A 20,981-nucleotide genomic window follows, 5' to 3' on the forward strand; every position below is an offset into this window, starting at 1 on the left:
ACTTTCTCTTGTCCTCTAAATTCACATGGTTTAACTTTCGACTATGGACTTAGTCTGCAAATTCTGCTACAGCTACTTTTGAAGGTCTGAAGCTCTCTTTTTGCAGTTTATGGTAACTAGCTGTATCTTGCATAATTGAAACATTTTGAAACTGGACTGGAATAGTGTAAAAGCAGGAAAACAATTGTTTTCATTTAATTTAAACTGACTTATCTTTGTTTGGTAGGCCGTGTTATGCAGAGCTCCTTTTTATTTTATTGCCAGAGCATTGAAGAAGAAATGTGTTCAGTTGCTGTAGACACAAAAGACTCCTGTTGTATTGTCACTGTTTTGGATACCAATTGCCATATTTTCTGACTCATTTCCATAATTTACAGAAAAATTGTTCAAACTCATGTGAGAAATTAAATACCTTAATGGGAAAGGGCCTCAGCAGAACAATCCCCTGCTCCAATTATGTCTACAGAGAATGTTACACAAATTATAGCAAAAATTTTTCCTTAACTGCAGAGAGGAGTCACGTCTCAAATTCAGGGAAGTGGGTGGGATTTGAATTTTCTCCTATACACTTTCTTTTGATTTTCATCCTGCTTTTGACTTTCCTGTGTTTAAGTAGACATTGCCAATTTTCAGCTTACATTGAAACATAGGTGAACCAATAATTATGATAGAGCTGGAACTGAGCAGCACTTGTCTGGTAGCTTGCTTGGTGAGGAAGAGAGTGTTACACTGCCCTGGAGAGCTTCAAAAACCTGCTTAAATTTGTTATTGGATCACAGAATGTTGCAAGTTCCCTATCAGTATTTACTTGGCTTAGAAACACTGATATTAGTTTTCCATTACTGAAGCCTATTGGGATTTTAACAGCTAACTTAACTCATTTTATTTTCTGCAACATTTTTCAATAAGGAACTCACTGAAGCAATGATTCTTTGCTAACAACTTTGAGACAGGTCTGTAAGGTCATTATGCGTAAAAGCTTGTCCCACTTAGCACTGCTGTAACCAGTGGCAGAAACCTTAAACCTTTGACTAAATTATGTAATGCTATAAATTAAAACCCTCCAATATTGTGCAAGTGAAATAAAGGTAGTCTGTGTGGTTTTGTTCTGAAGGTGCATTCTAATAAGCTGCTCAAAGTGAACTGTAATAAGCTTTTCCCCCCCAGCTTTTATGTATGCTCTGGCACAGAGTAGGTATGTGCATTTGAACTTGTGCTTAGAAATTTCTTTAGAATGGTGAGAAAGATCCTGCCTTACAGTGTGCAGCAGAACTTCTCAGGTCCAAAAGGTTTATAAATGGTCATGGAGGAGCACAGGGCTGAGAAAGGTATGGACAGATCCCATTAGCATAAGAGCGGTCTCAACACAAAGGCTCTTATTTTTACACTTTAAAATTTTATTCTGGAACTGTTTTCTCATCTGCTATCAGTTATGCCACTATCCTGTATGATGGTGGAGTTGCATAAATCCGATCCAACATTTGTTTACAAACAATAAAATTATATATGCAGATACATACAAACTTGACTTTCAAAATTTAAGTGTTTGTGCCCATAGAGAGGAAGAAGAAAAGAAAGTGTTCATATTTTGGCAATGTTTGCTTTCAAGTTAATTTGTGCAATAGTTAAAATGAGCTACTCAATGTTAATGAGGAGTTATTTTATAAAATATCTGACAAAAAACAGATCAGTTTAATAAGCTGGTGTATAAAAACCAGAAAATCCTGGTGACACAAACATCACTTAAACTATAAAAACTGGAGAACGAGATAGATTTAAGAAAGCATAGGCTAAATGCCAAGAACAACATTGTTAAGTTTAGCACATCTTATATTTCACTTTCTATGTCACTATATCCTCATTGTAAAAAATGCACAATTGCTCTTTAATTTGTCACTAAAGCTAACATTTATGTAGAAATTACCAAGGGTCTATGAAATTAATCAGTTTTAGCTGATGAAGGCTTCTAGGTATTGACTCTTAAGTAATGGCTCAAATGAAATTTTATTATCAATAATATTTGAAGCTGTCACAATGACTATTTTATTTTCTGAGAATTTATTGTTAGTCTAATTAAAAGTTGTATCAGTGCAACTGAAACAAACAGTTGTTGTTTTTCCCTTTATGATAATACTAACACAGCCTAAATTATGCAGCTAACATCTTCATAAATGACTGGGACACAGGACTCGAAGGACTGCAAGTTTGCAGATGACACAAAGCTGGGAGGAGCTGTTGACTCCCTCAAAGGCATGGAGGCCCTGCAGAGACACCTCAACAAATGGGAGGGCTGGGAAATCACCAACCATATGTAGTTCAACAAGGGGAAGTGTCTGATTCTGCTCCTGGGATGGGGCAACCCTCAAAGTTCATACAGACTGGGAATGAGATGCTGGAAAGCAGTGCTGTGGAAAGGGACCTGGGGGTCCTGGTTGATGGCAAGTTAAATATGAGTCAGCAGTGCCCTGGCAGCCAGGAGGGCCAACCATGTCCTGAGGGGCATCAGGAAAAGCATCACCAGCCTGTTGAGGGAGGGGCTTGTCCTGCTCTTCTCTGCACTGGGGAGATCTCACCTTGAATATTGTGTGGAGTTTTGGGCACCACAATATAAGAAAGATATTAAGCCAATAGAGAGTGTCCAAAGGAGGGCAATGAAGATAGTGGAGGGCCTTGAGGGGAAGCCGTATGGGGAGTATCTGAGGTCACTTGGTCTGTTCAGCCTGGAGAAGAGGAGACTGAAGGGAGAACCTCATTGCAGTCTACAACTTCCTTGTGAGGGGAAGAGGAGGGGCAGGCACTGTGGTGACCAGAGATAGAACCAGAGGAAATGGCCTCAGGTGAGGTTTAGGTCAGATATTAGGAAAAGGTTCTTCCCCCAGAGAGTGTTTGGGCACTGGAACAGGCTCCCCAGGGAAGTGGTTGACAGAAGGCTGACAGAGTTCAAGAAGTGTTTGGACAGTGCTCTCAGGCACATGGTGTGATTCTTGGGGATGGTCCTGTGCAGGGCTAAGAGTTGGACTTGATGATTCTTGTGGGTCTCTTCCAGCTCACCATATTCTGTGATTCTGTGATCAGTAAGCACTTTTGAGTTACTGATAAACCTTTGCTCTTTATTATTGTCTTTTGTATCCCTTTTAGCTGCAGTTATTCATCCTGTGGACTCTTGTCTGTGGCAATTTCATTCTTCCCTTACTGTTTTCCATTAACACTCCATCTACATGAAGCTATGATGCTGCTTTCTGTGACTAAAGTAGTTCTTTAGTTCCTGATCTGACGGTGGTAAACAGAGCAATGAATTGTAGCATCTGCAAGAGCATTCAGCCTAATGTACTAAGACACAGTAAGATTAAAACCACGGTGTCAGAGACTGGATTCATATCTCACTGGCTTGTTTGATTGATGGGTTGAATAAACCACTTTGGTGAGGGGTTGGTGGTGAGGGAAGGGCTAGGTCTAGGCCTGGAGCCAGTATGGCGGAGTCCATGCAGAGCACATGGCAGGGGAAGCCATGTGGCTGGGCTGTTAAGAAGGTCTGCCTGGTGGCCTGCCCACAGCCCACCTGCTGGAGCTTCCAGTTGGCTGTGGCACCCCTCACTTTTGGCTAGGGGGACAGTGAGTGGCAGTGAGCCAAAGGTCCTGCTTGGAGGGAGGGGCCAAAATAGCCAGTCTATAAATAGACTTGCACATGGTCTCCATCATCCCCTTGGCCTCTGCCCTCCTGACCTGTTAATATGTGACCTTCAGAGTGGTAAATATGTCTCTTCTCTTTCTTTTTTTATTCTTTCTTCTTTTAATCTGTTGTCGGTGTAGTTAAATATATTTGTCCTTGTTCAGTGCTCTTTGACTCCCTGCTTGTGCTTCATTTGTTTACTGTTTACTGTTCTGGCATGCAGTGGCATTGATTTAGGTTGTCTAGTACTTTTACACTGAGGCCCAGAACAACTCTGCATGGGACTGACCTGCTGACCCCTGAGTATGGAGTATAGAGTTGATTGCACTGTGAAGGTGCGAATTGTTGTTTTAAAATGAAAATGGAATAACTGTGTTTGAGAGATTGATTCATAGTCACGTTGAATAGATTCCTGATATAGTGTACATGAATATGAGTTAAAAGTTAATTTCATAATTAATCTGTAAGGAGAGAGTTGGAATGGAACTAAATCAATGCAGTCAGCATTGACTTGGATTCAGAAAGACTGGTCTAGATGTTAGTTACTTATTGCTTACTTCTAGAAAAGTTAACCTTTCCCTATCTTGATATTTTTGGCTTCTCAAATTATTTTTGGTTCAAAGAGTCAATAAGTCTATGGCAATAGAGTGTGTTTGTTTGTAGTGACCTTTACTAACTCCATACTTTCTTAGACTTATGGATTGATGCAATATACACGGGTATACCTCTGTCAGTACATCTTCCCAGTAGCTGCAGTGCCTAGCTAATAGCAATCTCTAACCAGGGTTTCCTTCTTACAGTGCTCTATTTTGAATGGCATCCTATCTTATCTATGAAATTGCATTTGAAGAGTTAATGGAGTTAGGTCTTGACATTACAATACTAGGGTGAATATGATTTCTGCATTCTGACTTCATAGTATTACAGCTATGCAACAAAGTCCAGAGCATCCTTTCCTAGTGCACATGTGATGATCTGGGGTTACAGAGCAGCCAGTCCTGTGCATCCTTTTTTTATGCTATACCTCTGTTTTTTATTGCTGCAATTACCTTTTATCAGAATAGGTTTCTGCTTCTTTTGCCTTGAATGGGGTTATAGCTTCCACTAATTTTTTACATAGTCTTTTATTACTCTTGTACCAAGCATTTACTGGTGTAATGCAAGTCTCAAACTGTCACCATCACAGTTCTGTCTCTATCACAGTTCTGTCCCCAAGGAGCAGCCTTAAACTGTGGTGCTAATAATAACACAGAACAGAAAATGATTTCTATGAAGCTAAGCCTGTGAAAAGAGACCGCTCAAAAGACTAGGAAGTTGCTTAGTGAGAAGCTAAGTTTATACATATATAAAAAAGAATAATAAATATAAACCAGCAAGTACTACTTCTCAACATTCAGCAAAATTTCAAACTGCATGTTTTCAGGGATGCCTGATAAAATAAACTAAAAAATGTCAGAGACCAAAATACAGAACATTTTCTTTCACATTCAGAACTCTGGATGATACATATTTTTTGAGTAGAGCAAGCACTACTGGAAATTTGTCTTTGATTTAACTTTTTTCACTCCAATATTTTTATAAACTTTTACAAGAGAATCATTGAACATATACTTTGTATAACATTACAATTACACCATAATATATTCAGGACTGGCATAAATCCTTAGGCTACGTTTTGATGGGTTGTGGAGCTAACTAGGTATCTTCTGACTAAGCTGTTGGGACACAGTTATAGATGTTACTCAGATATTCATTATTATGCTGTGTAAATAATTATTCAAAGGTAAGTGCCAAATACGTTTTAGCTGGTAAACCTGTAAGCTATTGTGGACTTAAACTCTTTTTACAGTTCACAAAAGGTGACTGTGGCCTTTTCAACAAATGGAAAATTTGAAGGAGTACAGAAAATGAAAATCATGCTTTTTTCAGAGACAAATGTATAAAAAAATCAGTGTATCCTTCCCACTGTTTGCAGATAGGAGCATTATATTTTCATTTGGCAGAAGCTGGTCTAGCTGATTTAAAAAAAAAAAAACAAAACCACTTATTTCTCAGCCACTATAAATATTTGACACTGAATGTTGTTTTGCCTGAGTCTTCCTTGCTGCTGTTACAACTCCTTCTCACTCCTTCTTGTCCTACCCACTACTGCTTGTCACAAACAGGTTGCTCTCTGCCCTTTAGAGCAGCCTGGTATTTACCCAAAGACTTGCCAGGACCTTTTAATCATCTTATCTTTGAGCTAAATATCCTGGATTCTCTAACTTTTTCCTCAAAAGTCAACTTTTCAGGCTGTTGCTTGTGCTTACGTCTCTGCCTCAGGTTTCTTAATGAGTGTGCATTTTACAGAATATATTCTCAGGGTTTACCAGGGATGAGGAGAACAGAGGTCACTTCACAGAATTTACTATTCATAGTCCTGTTTCTGTATTTTAGTGGCCATTAGGTTCAGTTGTGATTGTCTGCATTTCTTGAGTCTTTTCTGCAGGACTATTTGGCACCCTCTCTGGATTTTTACAGTTTTATCTCTTCCTACCAAATGTATTTTTCTGCACCATCTTGAACAGCATGCTGTTTTGCCCAGGCCAGCACTGATCATGCAGCGATCTCACTGAGTGACTTTGGTTTTCAGTGCAAATGTCTGAGGTGCCATTTCAGTTTCCAAAAAAGTGAAATTTTCCAGAAAAGTCAAGAAAAGAAAAAGTACCCTCAGTGTTCATAAATGCATTACTCCAAATTCTGTGCATGTAAAGTGAGCATACATTTTCACTTTGTTCAGAGGAAGCTTGTTACGCTTTTCAGCTGGCAGTAGGTCAGACAAAATTACTTTGCTGAGGAATACAAATTTTTCTTAATGAGCATTTGAAAGGCCTACAAATTGCACAGTAATTTTTCTTCCATTTATTTCTCTTTCTCCTGCCTACCTACAAATTCGAAACTTCTATTTGATTCTATTAGATTGTTTTATGTTTGCAAGTTCTTCTGCTTGATTATTTTAAAATAAGGGGGTTTTGAGCAGGATTGCAATTGTGTTCTGTTGATCATGAGCTATTTATTGTTCCAAAGGTGGTTTTTCCTACTGTGTAGGAGAAAATCAAAGCACTCAAGCTCTTTCTACTGTACTTTTTTTCTGGCACTAAGCAGAAGACATGGAAATCTTTTCTTATGAAGAATGCATTATAAATTTGCAAGGTGCCTTTTATAATAAAATTTCATTTTCTTTTTCCTAAAATAAATAGAAACTGTCACCCTCTTCAACAGGTAGAAATGGAATTTAGATTCAGTTTCTCTCCAAGTTTTATTTCCAGTAAATCATTTTATGTGAATCCAGGGCACTAAAAGGCAGTAAAGAAAACAGTCTGTGGAACTGTAAATGGGCTTTGCTTTCACTGTAGTGATGAGAAGTTATTTTTAAAAATCATTTCTATTTCTCTTCCTCATGGCTCTCTTTTGTGACCCAGGAAGCTAGAAGGAAATGACCAGAGAAGCCAGACTTCAAGGTAGTCTAGTATTTTCAGTTCTTTGAAGTGAAGCAAAAATGCTTCAGATTTGATCCAGGACAAATGCAAAGCTACACAAATGCATAGACCACTGGTATAGTATGTTCACTCTCATGAACATACTTGGGCCCTGGAATAGCTTAGCAAACCTGTCCACTTACAAAGTCATGCTATCCCTAACTTTGTGGCTTACTTTGACAAGCAGTTCAGCTGAGGGCAGGTAGTCAAGCAGTCATGGCACACGTGAACTCTTGTGCCCTTTAGACTTCAGAAGAAGACTTTACTCTTGTCCAGCTGTGAGATGCTTGAAGTCCAACTGTGGTACTAAACAGTGTTGTGAGGAAAAATCTTGCATAAAGTCCCCCAAGTTCCTCAAGAGAGGAGTGGGTGACTGTATCTCCTCTTTGCACACATATCAAGGAGAGCAAATGCACTCTAAACAGACTATGTGTGTAGACTGAAATAAGCTCTGGGCAGCCAGAACTGGCAGCTGATGTGTTTGAACTTCCCTCTGGAGGGCTGCAATTGTTGAAGTGCTGCAGGAGGACACCTCCCTCTGCAACCCCAGAGAACAGTACTGTAAGGCAGGGTACTGTTTCCTCACGCAAAGCTGCGTGCGTGAAGCTAATTCATGCAGGTAACACTCATGGTGCCAGAAAATGCCTGGCCCCATCCACCTCTCCTGCAATGCAGTTGTATTCATTACTATTAACGATTACTTATTATCTACATACAGCTTCTTCAAGCTGATTTTTTTCATTGGAGACAGAAGCATAGACATAATAGCAAGATATTACCACAGATTGCTCTAGAACTATTGAGAAATTCTTTAATTCTTCCCTTTTTGTACTTATATACAAAATATATGTGAGAAAGTGTAATGTTGTAACATTTTTTTATAAAATAGCAGTAAAATTCTGCTACTTAACTTCAAATCTGCACATATCTACTTCCCCTTGCAGTATTCCACTAACAGAAATTGCCATCTTCTTTATTTATTTAAGACAGAGTTAGGCCCACTGTTCTTGACTGGAATTCAGAAATCAGCCAAGACAACAATCAGAAGAAAATTAGGCAATGCATTTCCATATCCCCTTTCTTTGTGTTCAGAGCAAATAGCTATTTAATTTTCATGAGCAGATTCCCTTTGTTTTATAACACAGCAAATCAACTTTGCTATCAAAAAGACATGGTAGACAGGAACTGACAGTTCTCTCCTCACTTTCCTCTGCTGCTTTGGGAACTCTGGGAGCAGTCCTATCCCTGTCATTTGCAACTGTTTTTGCAAAGTCTGTACACATGACAGCCAGAGATAGTGTGAAACCAGCTGGTTTAGCTATCCTCACCAAAATGACCAGCCACAGTGACTCCTGAGATGCTGGTTTTAGTTTTCAGACTGTTTCAGACTGTTTCAACTAGTTCAGGTCTAGTTGCCTGCACTGAGATGCAGTATTTTCTGCAGATCCTCCTTACTGATCACATTTAACTGAAATTCTCATTTAAAGAGTGTAATATGTCGCTGAAGGCTTCTAAAATGTACTTAACAGAGTATAATGCATTTCTTTGATTAGGGAACACAATGTGACACTGTATAAGATTTTTTTTTTTAGAAAATAGATAATGTTTACAGCTTCCTGAACATTTGGTGTCTTTATTTCTTTTATATTTATATAGGATTTAAATGGAATATATCTTAATTTTAAAATGTATGTTCTTCTTTTACCTTAGTGGAAAAACACTTATGCATAAGATGTAAGTTGAATGGCCTAAAAATTTATGAGTTGGTCTATGGCTCTGAATTTCCTTACAGCTGTTGAAGGCTTTTGGAGAGGGACCACTTCATTCATCTATCTACTTTATAGCAGAGGCCTATTCTCCCTATGTCAAATTTGGTATTTGATTATAAGTTCATGAGATAAAGTCATTTGCCAGCAAGGATCCTTCTTCCTCACTTTTTCTGCAATGCTGTGAATCCATCACTTTCTGACTGTGAATATATCAAATAGGGTGAGGTGCATGAAACAGTCACAACAAAAGAGCAGTAACTTGAAAAGGTAGAATGCATTATATCCATGCAATTATAAAACCCCTTAAATGATGTGTCTTATTATTTTGTATGAAAAAATAGATCTGCTATTTAGGGAAAAGATAGATAAGAAAGACAGAAAGAAGAGCATAATTCTGAGAAAAAAACCCACCTAATCTGCTTTTGTTTCATGTCTGAAATTCCATTGTAATTTTTAAGATAAATATACCAGAGGGATCAAACAGCTCTAGAAGGCATTTTAACTGTGCAGAGAGAAAGCGAGCCTCACTTGGACAGTAGGTTTGCTGTTCTGTGGCTGACTGTGCATTAGATTTGTATTTTTTCTCAATCATTTATCTAAATATGTATATTAAAACACTTCACGATGTACAGAGGGATCTTGTCTGAAGAGAGTTCTCCTACTCTAGTTCCCTCATCTGTTTTAAGGACACTTTCCTTTCCTGTTTATCTTCTAAGCAGGAACCCAGTGAGTCTTCAAAGTTCAGGGATTCAACCAGCCTTTCAGAAGCTGCAGAATCCTTTAGTATTCCTAAACACCTAAAGGTTTCTCTGTTCTTCAAAGCCACTGATTACTGGGGTAACCCAACTCTGCCTTATTTTAATTTTTTTTCTTTTATATTTTATTTTAATTTGAAAGCAGAAACCATTAGTTATGCAGTATCTCTGAACGTTCCCTGTTCCAGAGTCAGAGAAAAAAGTGTGGCAAAAACTTTGAAAATCACAATACTGTAATTTATATGTTGGGAGCACATAAGAAGTTTGTGAAGTGTAAAGTGTTGTTCTCTCTTTCTCTCATGCAGGCTGGATTGCCATGTTGGGAGCCATTTGGCTGCTAGTGCTAGCAGACATCCATGATTTTGAGATGATATTGAACAGAGTTGAGTGGGCAACCCTCCTTTTCTTTGCAGCATTGTTTGTTCTCATGGAGGTAATATTCTCTGATTCTAAAACATGAAGAGTTACAAATAATTTCAAATGTGAATTATGTTCCTGGGCAGAGGCCTCTTGCTTGTTCAGTCCCGCTGGAATATTGTTGATCAAATGTAGTTAGGGTAGTACAGAGAGGAATTTCAGATTGCAGGTGCTACAGAGAGGAATGTGGTGGAAGTTGATTGAACCTCTATGATATTTAATATTTCACTATAAACTTGATTTCTCTCTCCTTATCCTTCATTTGCCGAATATATCTGACACAATCATTTTCATATAAATTGAATTTTAGTTTCTGGGTTTGTCAGTGGTCTATATATGCAGATGTTTTATATGAATTTATGTGTTTGTTTTGCAATAATTTATACAAGTGATAGGAAAAATAATAGAACAAGATTTAACTGGACTTGAAAACTGTGCCTGATGTTGTGTGCTACATTCTGGCTACCAAATGGCTGAAGATTGCAGAATCACAGAATATGATGAGTTGGAAGGGACCCACAAGGATCATCAAGTCCAGCTCTTAACTGTGCACAGGACCATCCCCAAAAGTCACACTCTAATCGTATTGTCCAAATGCTTCTTGAATTCTGTCAGGCTTGGTGCTGTGACCACTTCCCTGGGGAGCCTGTTCCAATGCTCAACCACCTCCTGTGTGAAGAACCTTTCTGTAATATCTGACCTAAACCTGCCCTGACACAAATTCAAGATATTACCTCTGGTTCTGTCTCTGGTCACCACAGAGAAAAGACCAGCGCCTGCCCCTCCTCTTCCCCTCACAAGGAAGTTGTAGACTGCAATGAGGTCTCCCCTCAGTCTCCTCTTCTCCAGGCTGAACAGACCAAGTGATCTCAGCTGCTCCCCATACGGCTTCCCCTCAAGGCCCTCCACTATCTTCATTGCCCTCCTTTGGACACTCTCTATTGGCTTAATATCTTTCTTATATTGTGGTGCCCAAAACTCCACACAATATTCAAGGTGAGATCTCCCCAGTGCAGAGAAGAGCAGGACAAGCCCCTCCCTCAACAGGCTGGTGATGCTTTTCCTGATGCCCCTCAGGACATGGTTGGCCCTCCTGGCTGCCAGGGCACATATTTAACTTGCCATCAACCAGGACCCCCAGGTCCCTTTCCACAGCACTGCTTTCCAGCATCTCATTCCCAGTCTGTATGAACTTTGAGGGTTGCCCCATCCCAGGAGCAGAATCAGGCACTTCCCCTTGTTGAACCTCATCATGTGGTTGGTGATTTCCCAGCCCTCCAATTTGTTGAGGTGTCTCTGCAGGGCCTCCCTGCCTTTGAGGGAGTCAACAGCTCCTCCCAGCTTTGTGTCATCTGCAAACTTGCTTAGTATCCCTTCAAGTCCTGTGTCCCAGTCATTTATGAAGATGCTGAAGAGCACAGGGACTAAGAGGGAGCCCTGTGGAACCCCACTAGTGACAGGTCACCAGTCTGATGTCACCCCATCCACTATTACCCTCTGTGCTCCACCCATGAGCCAATTACTCACCCACCACATGATATCCAGCTGTGTGCTGGACATTTTGTCCAGCAGGATCCTGTGAGAGACAGTGTTAAAAGCTTTACTGAAATCTAAAAAGATCTGCTGCCTTCCCTTGATCAGCTAGGTGTATTACCTTGTCATAAAAGGAAATCAGGTTTGATAAGCGGGAATTTCCTCTCATGAGGAATGCTTGGTGGTACCAATGACTGTGTTGTCTTTCAGGTGTTTTCCAATACTTCCCAGAATAATCTTCTCCATAAATTTTCCAGGCCCTGAATGAGACTTACTGGCCTGTAGTTTCCAGGGTCCTCCTTTTGCGCTTCTTGAAAATCGAGACAACATTCAACAGCTTCCAGTCAGCTGGAATCTCTCTGGATTCCCAAGACCACTCAAAAAGTGTGTTTTGAAAGGATAATATCAGTGAATTTCAGTCTGCAATGCTAATTTAAAAAGATATTCAGCTCTTAAAATGTCTGGATGTCTTAATCTGTAGTTTTTTTTATTATCTGCTTGACAACAGGCCATCCATGTTTGTATCCCATTTGATTCCCTATTTGATACTTTAGTTTACCCTGAGGAGTTATTTTTACCCCATATATTTGAATAATTTTTTCTGTGACTATTCACATTAACTTGTCAATTAAGCCTCTAAAAAGGCTGACTATTTTTCAGTTGTTATTTATTGGGTTTAAATGATGTAATAGTGTTGTATAAATGTGACTGATAAAACCCAGGTGACCACTGACACTGCCATAGCTAGTGAATTGTCTTAGTGAGTAGCTTTGGGCAAAGTCCATGATAACAAATTTGCTCACATAGTCTTTTTCCTCCCCACTCTCCTCCCAATAATCGCAGAAATAGCAAGAATTTTTAAATTGGGATTTATTAAAAAAAAAAAAAATCACCAGAAGTAAAAGGGACAACATTTGAAGCAAATAGAAACAAAACCAAATTCAACTAACTCTAATTAATCCCAAACTGGAAGTCAAAATCTAGTAACCTCCGAGAAGATGAATGGAAACTGATTATCATTATGAGGCTTTTTTATGAGCTACTAGGTATAAAATTGAGGAAATGTTGATTTATTGTATGCTCATGACTACAGGCAATTTTTAGTTCTCTGTTTTATCAGACTCTATATACCTTTGCATTTTCTAGCTCTTATAGAGAATCCATACTGAAGCCATATTTATTTTGTCTCCAGCTACTATAACAATTTATTAGCTGCACTCCCTGATGTGTTTATTGTTTTAACTTGGATTGAATGGCTTTGATTTGAGTGTTGTGTGACTGCACAATAACGTAGTAAAACACGCAGGAAGCTATTTGCCATTTACTGCAAGATTTTGGATGCAACTGTTGTGATTCACTGAACTTCCTTTTTATGGCTTCTCAGGTCACCAATGAATAGTTTGCTAATGAAAGAATATTTTTCCTGACTGTCTAGGAGAACAGTAGTTATTCTAAGGTCATGAAGGAAATTTGTATAGATAATCAAGGAAAAAAAAGGGAGACACTAAATTCTTCCCCATAACGAATGATAAAAATGTTCTATATATCATCAGTGCTAATTTTGATCTGAATCTATTGCTCTTTGGATAAGTAGATGACAGTCCTTGCCAAGGTATTTTTTTTTCCTTTAAGTTACCAATGTCAAGAAGAAACAAGAGAAAACAAAGATATCTGTGAATTATAGGAAATCTTTCATGATCTAGGCATTCAGCAGTTGTCAGCTCATAGTGTTCACCCTTGGTGATCCTTCAGCTTGGATGGTTCCCACTCTGAAGCTGTTTCCTACTGCTATAAGTGTTTCCTTTTCTGTTACAAGGCCCATTTAAAAACCTGTATGGGACTTAGGCTGAAAGTCATTTCGGAAAATGTGATTTGAGTTCCTGAGCAATAGGGGAACTCTTGGTGGTTCAGCCTTTGGGGACTCATCAGTCCAGTCTAGTGCATCTTTTACAATGAAAAACGGAAATCCTTTGGAGCTCTCTTATTTTCTATTGTGTCCTTTGGGTAATTAATCCTTACAACTGTGTTTTTAGTCTTTGTCCACAAGTGGCTGTTACAGGCTATAAAATCCTTCTGCTTCTTCTGTCTCTGTAGCATAAATTCCTGTGCCTCTCAGGATTACAGTTCTTTGTTCACTTTTATAGTAGACATTGGCATTTTACCTTAGTCCCTTCAGGCAGAGTTTATTTACAACAGTCATCATGACATACTGTCCACAAGAGGGATTAATGTAAATTTTTGTGCATAAATTAAACTTCATTTTAAAATGGCAGTAAAACTCTATTTTGAACTGAATACACCAATTTTGCCCGAAGACATCAATCAGTGCAAAAATAATTATTTCTCTTAGAAGACATAGGAATATCTAGGAGACCCTCTGTGCATTTTACATGCAGGGGAGGCCAGTGGCAGGGTGCTAATATCTGATTTTCACTTAGTTGCCTGCAGGAGATTGGCCTGGAAATCATAGAGACATCCTAAAATTGGTTATGTGATTGGTATTGTCATAATTTCTAAAGAGTTAACACAAAGCAGTTGTGGAAAAACTATTACCATTCACTAAGAATATTACTTTTACACACATTTAAAAAGTCACTGTCATAACCTTCGAATTAATAAAGCAACACAGATAGCTTAGGAAAAAAGGGTAACTTAAAATACCAAGAAGAATTCATTTCTTAGGAAACTTTTTCTGGGAGGTTAAAGTAGTGAAAAAATGACCTTTTTTAATGTAAAGGGTATGTGTATGTATTTAAAAGTTTTGTTACTTGTTTTCTGCATGCTGTGTCTTTAATTGTAGATGAACCTTTTATTTTTCAATGTATTGTTCAACCCAAATAATATTTCTGGGCCAAATTTATGTGGTGACACACAAACTACAAGTTGATGTCCAGTTGAGCTGCAGGTACAGAACTGCCAGTCTGAATAAAAGTACTTTAGTAACTCTGACTGTACAGTGTTGTATACTACACCACTTGGTGCCTGTTAGGATATTTCTCCATCTCTGTCATGGAATTTGACAGCGTGTGAGTTGAATGCTTTTTTTCCCCACTGATATCTCTGAGGGGCTTTGTCTGACCACCACGTGGGGGGTTATGTGGAGTTGTGTTGTGTGAATGCTAACTCCTGCGGCTCTGTGAGGGAATGTAGCTGAATGATTCTTCTACTTGACAGAAAAAAAAATGAAAGCAAGCTGAGCAGCTCAGTCTAGGCTTAATTAAAAAATGATGCGATCTTCTCCCCTGAGAAACAGAGAAGTCATAAAATAGATACACCTTATTCAACCTGAAAATAGTTCTTCATTCTGCTCGCCTGTAAGAAAAGAAAACAAAACCAGAGTGAATTAAAGGCTGGGTTTTATGAGTGAAAATCACCCTTTTACCTTGTGGGTTGAGGGAATAGGTCATTGTCCTTGGGTGTGAAGACTCAGTTTATGTTCTGTCTATCCAAGGAGAAATCAGTTGGCACCACTGGGTTGGAGTCTTCCTGTGTCTTTTCATCACTGGTAGCAACTGTGGTTGTATGGGATGCTATCTAAGTATCCTGTACAAATGGGAATTGTTCTCACAGGAAGGACAGAGCACTCCACTCTAGACTGTCCTGGGTTCGAGTGTTTACAGGCCTTACCACTTTGATTCAGGTGCCTAACCTGGGCATTGGGAAGCTGTATTTCCTGCCTTTCAGGTGCTGCTGCCTCTGTGCCAATTTCCATTCACCCAAGATCTCTCTCGTGCTTTTAGCAGATAGGTACTGGATTTGGGTAGTTTTTGTTGGTTTATTTGTTTCTTCGGTTGATTTTTGTTATTGCTGTTTTTTAACAGGTCTGAGAAAGCCATATAACAGAAACATAATTTGTTTCCTGTTTCTCCATCTGAGGCTGAGCACAAGAGACCTGATTTTATCTGACCTTTTAAACCCATGATATATTTCTACCTGTATTGTGGTTTTGGGGAAGATGTTTCAAAATCAGTTGTGATCAGGTATTCAGAAAACATGTATCCACCGAATAATGTCATCTTGAAATTTCAGCCATTCTCTCATCCTGTGTCCCACGCTCTTAAGTAACCCTACCATTTTTTTCAGTACAGCCAACCCACTTCTGCAAACACAGCTAACAACCTCTATTCTGTCTTTTCTTGCCTCCAATTACAGAGTTGCTGTAGAAGCTACAAGTTGAATATCTTGTAAATGTGAAGGAATTGTTGCATTTTCCTATATTCACTGAAAAAAAAAGTAACTGCATCATGTACTTCACTAATTGATATCAATGTCTTTCTTTTTTTTAGGCTTTGGCTCATCTGCACTTAATAGACTATATAGGAGAGCAGACAGCTTTGTTAATAAAGGTGTGTTTAAAATATTAATAATTTTTAACAGGCAAGGAAAATAATATTAGTTCAATAGAATAATGAATAATACTTTGATTTTGAATTTAATGTTTATGATTGCCATCTTCCATAAGCCATATCAAGAAAGTATGTCATATTTTGACATGGATGATATTTAATATTTATATATATGTCCAAAGCACAAAAAACATAGCCATAAATGCAATAGGGAAGCCTTTTCTCTAGTCTAAAAACTCCAAAAATACAAAGGTAAAAAAGTATAAACAGTTAAAGGTCAAAATTCACAGTTGCACAGTGTATTTCTTGTATGAAATTTGAGTATTGGAAATATCAATCTTTGTATTTTTATTTGTTCAAAGTTTCTTGGAAAAAGAACAGTAACTGTGCTACTAAATGCATTTTCTCTAAGACATCTTTCCTATATCAAAACATAAAGGAATAATAAGTGTCGATAAATTAAAACTGTGGTGAAAGTGCAATTACGCCGGGGGGGGGGACACAGAGCAACACTGATCTCAAAGTTATAATTTTCTGTCTCTCTTTCTCAACTCCAGGTGGTTCCTGAGGACCAGCGCTTGGCAGTGGCCATCATTTTAGTGCTCTGGGTGTCTGCTTTGGCCTCCTCTGTGATTGACAATATCCCCTTCACGGCTACAATGGTAGGGTCTGTGCAGTACTGCACTTCCTCCTCCTGATGCTGGCAAGGGACTGAGCTTACTGATTACAGTTTGCAGGTTTTTTTTGTTTTTTTGTTTTTTTTTTAACCTATGCTTTGTTGTAGTTTACTTTATCCTCTGAGATTGAATCGTTATTAGGAACTTACTCATACTCTAAAGGTATCCAGCTGGCCATTGCTGCCAGCAGCTGCAGTTAGCTGTGGGACTGCAGGCGCTGTTTTGGCTGCATTTTTGCACTTTCCCTTTTATATCCACATCAGTAGTTGAAAAAGTAAACTTGTCTTTTTGATGGAAACTGTCACTATCCATCCTCTGCTATCAATCTTTTCCCTCTATGTGCGGTGTAGTTACGCTAATGCTTTTTTAATATCTGAAGCTTTTATTGCTACCTTACTTATGTAATTTGTTTAAAAAACAGCAAATTATGTTAAGCATAGCAAATGCTTGTCAGAAGCTGAGCTTTAACATCAGAAAATTATCAAATTATAACAAATTAGGGCATGCTCAGATAGGTTTATTTAATCAAGTTCTCTGTTGAAAGTGAGATAATCCATTCTGTAGGAATGTTTAATTGTTGCAGCTCATTCTCAGCTAAGTATACCTTTTCTGTACCTTTTTCTTCCATTATTGGATGGTCATGTCCACCCTTAACTGTGTCAAGGTTTAAGACACTGCTTATAGAGCATATGACAAATGGAGCAGATTTGCAACTGCTCTATAAATATGTATTAATACGGTATTTTGCTTTGATTATCATGGTGTTTCCTGTAAAATTATATTGATTTAACAACAACAGACTGAAGCAATAGGCATGAAGAGAAAGAGCGGTTCAGGATGAGTCACCTCCCAGCACATGCCTAAGGACTATTAAGCAGTAATGCAGAAATCTTAGTGTAGAAGATTTTCCCTGATATCCAGCTAGTCTATGAAAATTGGCTTGGAGCAATACCAAACAGCACCTATGTGCACATCAAACAAAGGGTCTTTCATGCATTTTGAAAGGAACCCTCTTTTAAAGGGCTTTAAGGTGTGTTTTGGGGAATGGTACTGAAATGCAGGAATCCTTTGGGATGCCCAAAGACCATTTCTTTTGTATCTTTGAGGGTGGGAAATGCAAACAGACAGGAAAGAATCTATGCCAACATTTTAAACATTTCAAATTTATATCTTTCTCATTCTGTTCTGAGATAAACCTAAGAGACGGCTATGATTTTTTTTTTTAATAGGCAGAGAGAAAAGACCGGAAGAAAAATGCAGGCATATTCTCACCTATTTAAAAGCAGACATTAGCTGAGGAGTTAAGACATTAATGTATTATATGGCAAACTGAAGATGAGGCTAATTCAGTGAATAGGCTTGAATAGGCTTGCACTTCAGTCTTTATTCTGCATTAGAAAATACTTACAGAAAATTCCTAAGTAACTATGTCCCAAGTTCTTATGTAAGATTGTATAAACTTTCATTTAAAACTCTTTTTGTTTCTTTGGCACTTTGTTCCTACTGTTAAAATAAGCAGTATTAGGTTTTGAAAGGCTTTTTGTCAGTATTTGTGTCAAAGTTACGAACTTCTGATGAATAGTATTAAATATATATTTTATGTATATTATATATATAATATATATAATATATATTAAATATAAATATATTTTGCAGAATGACATTTCACTAATCAGGGACTTATATATATGAGTTTGGTTTGACATTCCCTAGTGAATAGGAGTAATGGGGCACCTGGTATGATGTAGCCATGAATGATTCTGTCCTTTCCTGGCTGAAGGTTCCAGCTTCACAGAGGAGCCTGCACTTATAATAATGAAAGACTGAAGTACTGAATCCCTCCAGGTCTCCATAAATCTCCTTCAGTGGTGAACAAATGTCAAGACAATGGGTCAATCTCTATTGTGTTTTTAATTAGTCATGGGCTTGATGGACCAGGTACTGGGTAGGGATGTGAAACACATCAAGTTCCTTCAGTTTTTTTGAACCTAGAGATACAAAATATCTGGGTGGTTAATACATATCAGCTGTATGCTCTGACTAAAGAAAGAGTGTTTGGAGTATGGCATCACAGACCTTTGCCTATAATGGATTTGACAATGACCAGTAAGAGATAAAGGGAAATCAGTCTCACTGAGTGACATCTTGTTTGACTTGTACAGGAATTCCTTAGGTATCATTCAGAGATGATGAAAGGCCTGGTGGTAGGTCACAGACAGGGATACCAGTGGTGTTTTTTTTCTGCATTAGAAAGGTGAACATACCATGATTTTTGTACCCTATTCCAGGGATGAGGCAGTCTTGCCATCCCAGTTCTGATTGTGAGCGTCCAGTTGACTGTGGAAAGAACTACTGTGATGGCAAGGACATCTGAAAAGTTATACTGTTTTGTTCCTTCATGGGCGGGAAGGTTCAAAGAAAACAGGCCTCAGTTCATTCATGGGATGACCCCAACACTGCCTTTGTGTTGTTGGATAAGGTCTTCCATTCATCCCCTACAACACTAACATGTTGTCCAGAATTGGAGCATGGAGAGGAGATGGACTGCATACAATCAGTGTAGTAACTCAGAAATGGAGCAAGAATGGATAGGAATAATGCTCTTCTATGTGAGGTGAATGATCCACCTGGGCTGAAGGCACCATAGATGTGAAGAGGCTCAGCTCCTGTGACATCACATTACTTGCTTATGTAGCAGTAGCCCATATAATTGATATGTAGAGTGTTTTGACTGAGGAACTGCCTGAGAAATGAAAGAAATAGGAAATTCCATTAGAGCTCTGTAGCTGTGATACTGTGTTTCCTTAAAAAAAAAAAAAAAAAAAAAAAACAAAACAAACAAACAAACAAACAACCAAACAAACAAAAAAACCCAAAACACAAAAAAAACCACCCCAGGATTTAAGTATGGCTGTCCAAATTTTTCTTGAAAAAATCAAGTTAATATATGGTTCTCCAAAATTTCCTCTGAGTTTCTGTGTTTGTACTAGCGAGATAATCAGGTTCATAATGACTTCCTTTGTATATAGATAAAAAATAAAAATGAAAAAACATGTGAACACCCAATTAATGGACCTTGACGCTAGAAATTTCACTTTGTCTGTGTTTGGATAAAGTTGACTGCTTCATTTAAAGTTTCAGATTTGACAGCATTAAAATTTGTAACTTACCTTAACAGGATGTAGATCAATATTTTAAAGAGGGAATTAGACTAGGAGCATATCTGAGCCAGCATTACCAAGGATTCTAGGAAATAAACTATTTTATGAATTAAAGTAATGAAAACATTTAAGGAAAATGATTTCCTAGAAGAAATTCTAGGCATTTTCAAGAGTTTCTAAGTATCTATGTAGACAAATTAGGATTCTTTCTTATCCTAAAATACAACACATTATCTGCAGTCTTAAGAACAAAACATAAATGTTTTGGGTTATTTTAAGAGGGATATATTTTGAAGTGCAAAATATTCATGTGTTTAAACAGAGTAAACATACTGATGATTTTCAGCAATGTTCAGCACTCTCTTACTAAAAAATTCTGAAATGACAAAAATAAGATCAGTTTACTATTTGAAACACCTTACCCTGAAAATACCTTTTCACTGCAACACCACTGTTGGTCAAATTCTTCTCTGCTCTAGACAAGTGTAAATCTAGTGTAACACCACCAATAAAAATGTCAGTACCATATGGAATTCATGTACAGAAGTTGCTAAACTGAAATCTCTGCAAAGAGGTCAGAACACGGCAAGTATTTTTTGCTGCAGAGGTTGCTGTAGAAAGAAGAATTGCTTACATGAAACAGTAGAATGAGTTTCTGAGGGCACTTGGCTCATCATAGGTTCAGTACTTTTACTGTTTCTGTCTTGCCAAAATTCTGTTTGTGGTAAACTAAAATAAAATATTGGAACTGCATAAAGACTACAAAATCTTCAGAATATCTTCTAATTGCTTGTTTCATATAATTTGTCCTGTATGCAAAGATCATGAACTGCCCCAAATTACGATGAGGGGATTGAAAATTGCCTGATGAACTGTAATGCCAGGATTTTTCCCTTCCCTTTAAGATTGAAAAGTGAAGATCCAGCTCCCTAATTAAATTGACATTTATATGAGCGAGTGTTCATTGCACTTCTTTGCATAAGCATGACTGGTAATTGTGATAGCTATTTTCAAGGGATAAGGAAATCAATAATTTCTTGTCACCATGTAAAAAATGTACTATAGCAAAGCCTTTTAGAATTATACAATAGACTATTTCAGTTGGATGGGACCTACGACAATCATCTAGTTCAAC

At 38.0% G+C, this 20,981-nt stretch overlaps 1 protein-coding gene across 1 annotated transcript in view; it reads left to right on the plus strand.

Annotated features, from left to right (window-relative positions):
• Window positions 1-20,981, plus strand: part of OCA2 (OCA2 melanosomal transmembrane protein) — a 167,897-nt gene that overhangs the window by 85,606 nt on the left and 61,310 nt on the right. Inside the window, exons 19-21 of the mRNA XM_027900810.1 lie at window positions 10,018-10,145; window positions 15,949-16,008; window positions 16,566-16,670. Coding sequence (XP_027756611.1) covers window positions 10,018-10,145; window positions 15,949-16,008; window positions 16,566-16,670 — 293 coding nt within the window. The remainder of the gene's footprint in view (window positions 1-10,017; window positions 10,146-15,948; window positions 16,009-16,565; window positions 16,671-20,981) is intronic.

The sequence above is a fragment of the Empidonax traillii genome, unplaced genomic scaffold (assembly GCF_003031625.1).
Source record: "Empidonax traillii isolate 1590-97213 ecotype Southwest subspecies unplaced genomic scaffold, ASM303162v1 scaffold750:size552251, whole genome shotgun sequence".
In the NCBI taxonomy this organism is placed as follows: Eukaryota; Metazoa; Chordata; class Aves; order Passeriformes; family Tyrannidae; genus Empidonax; species Empidonax traillii.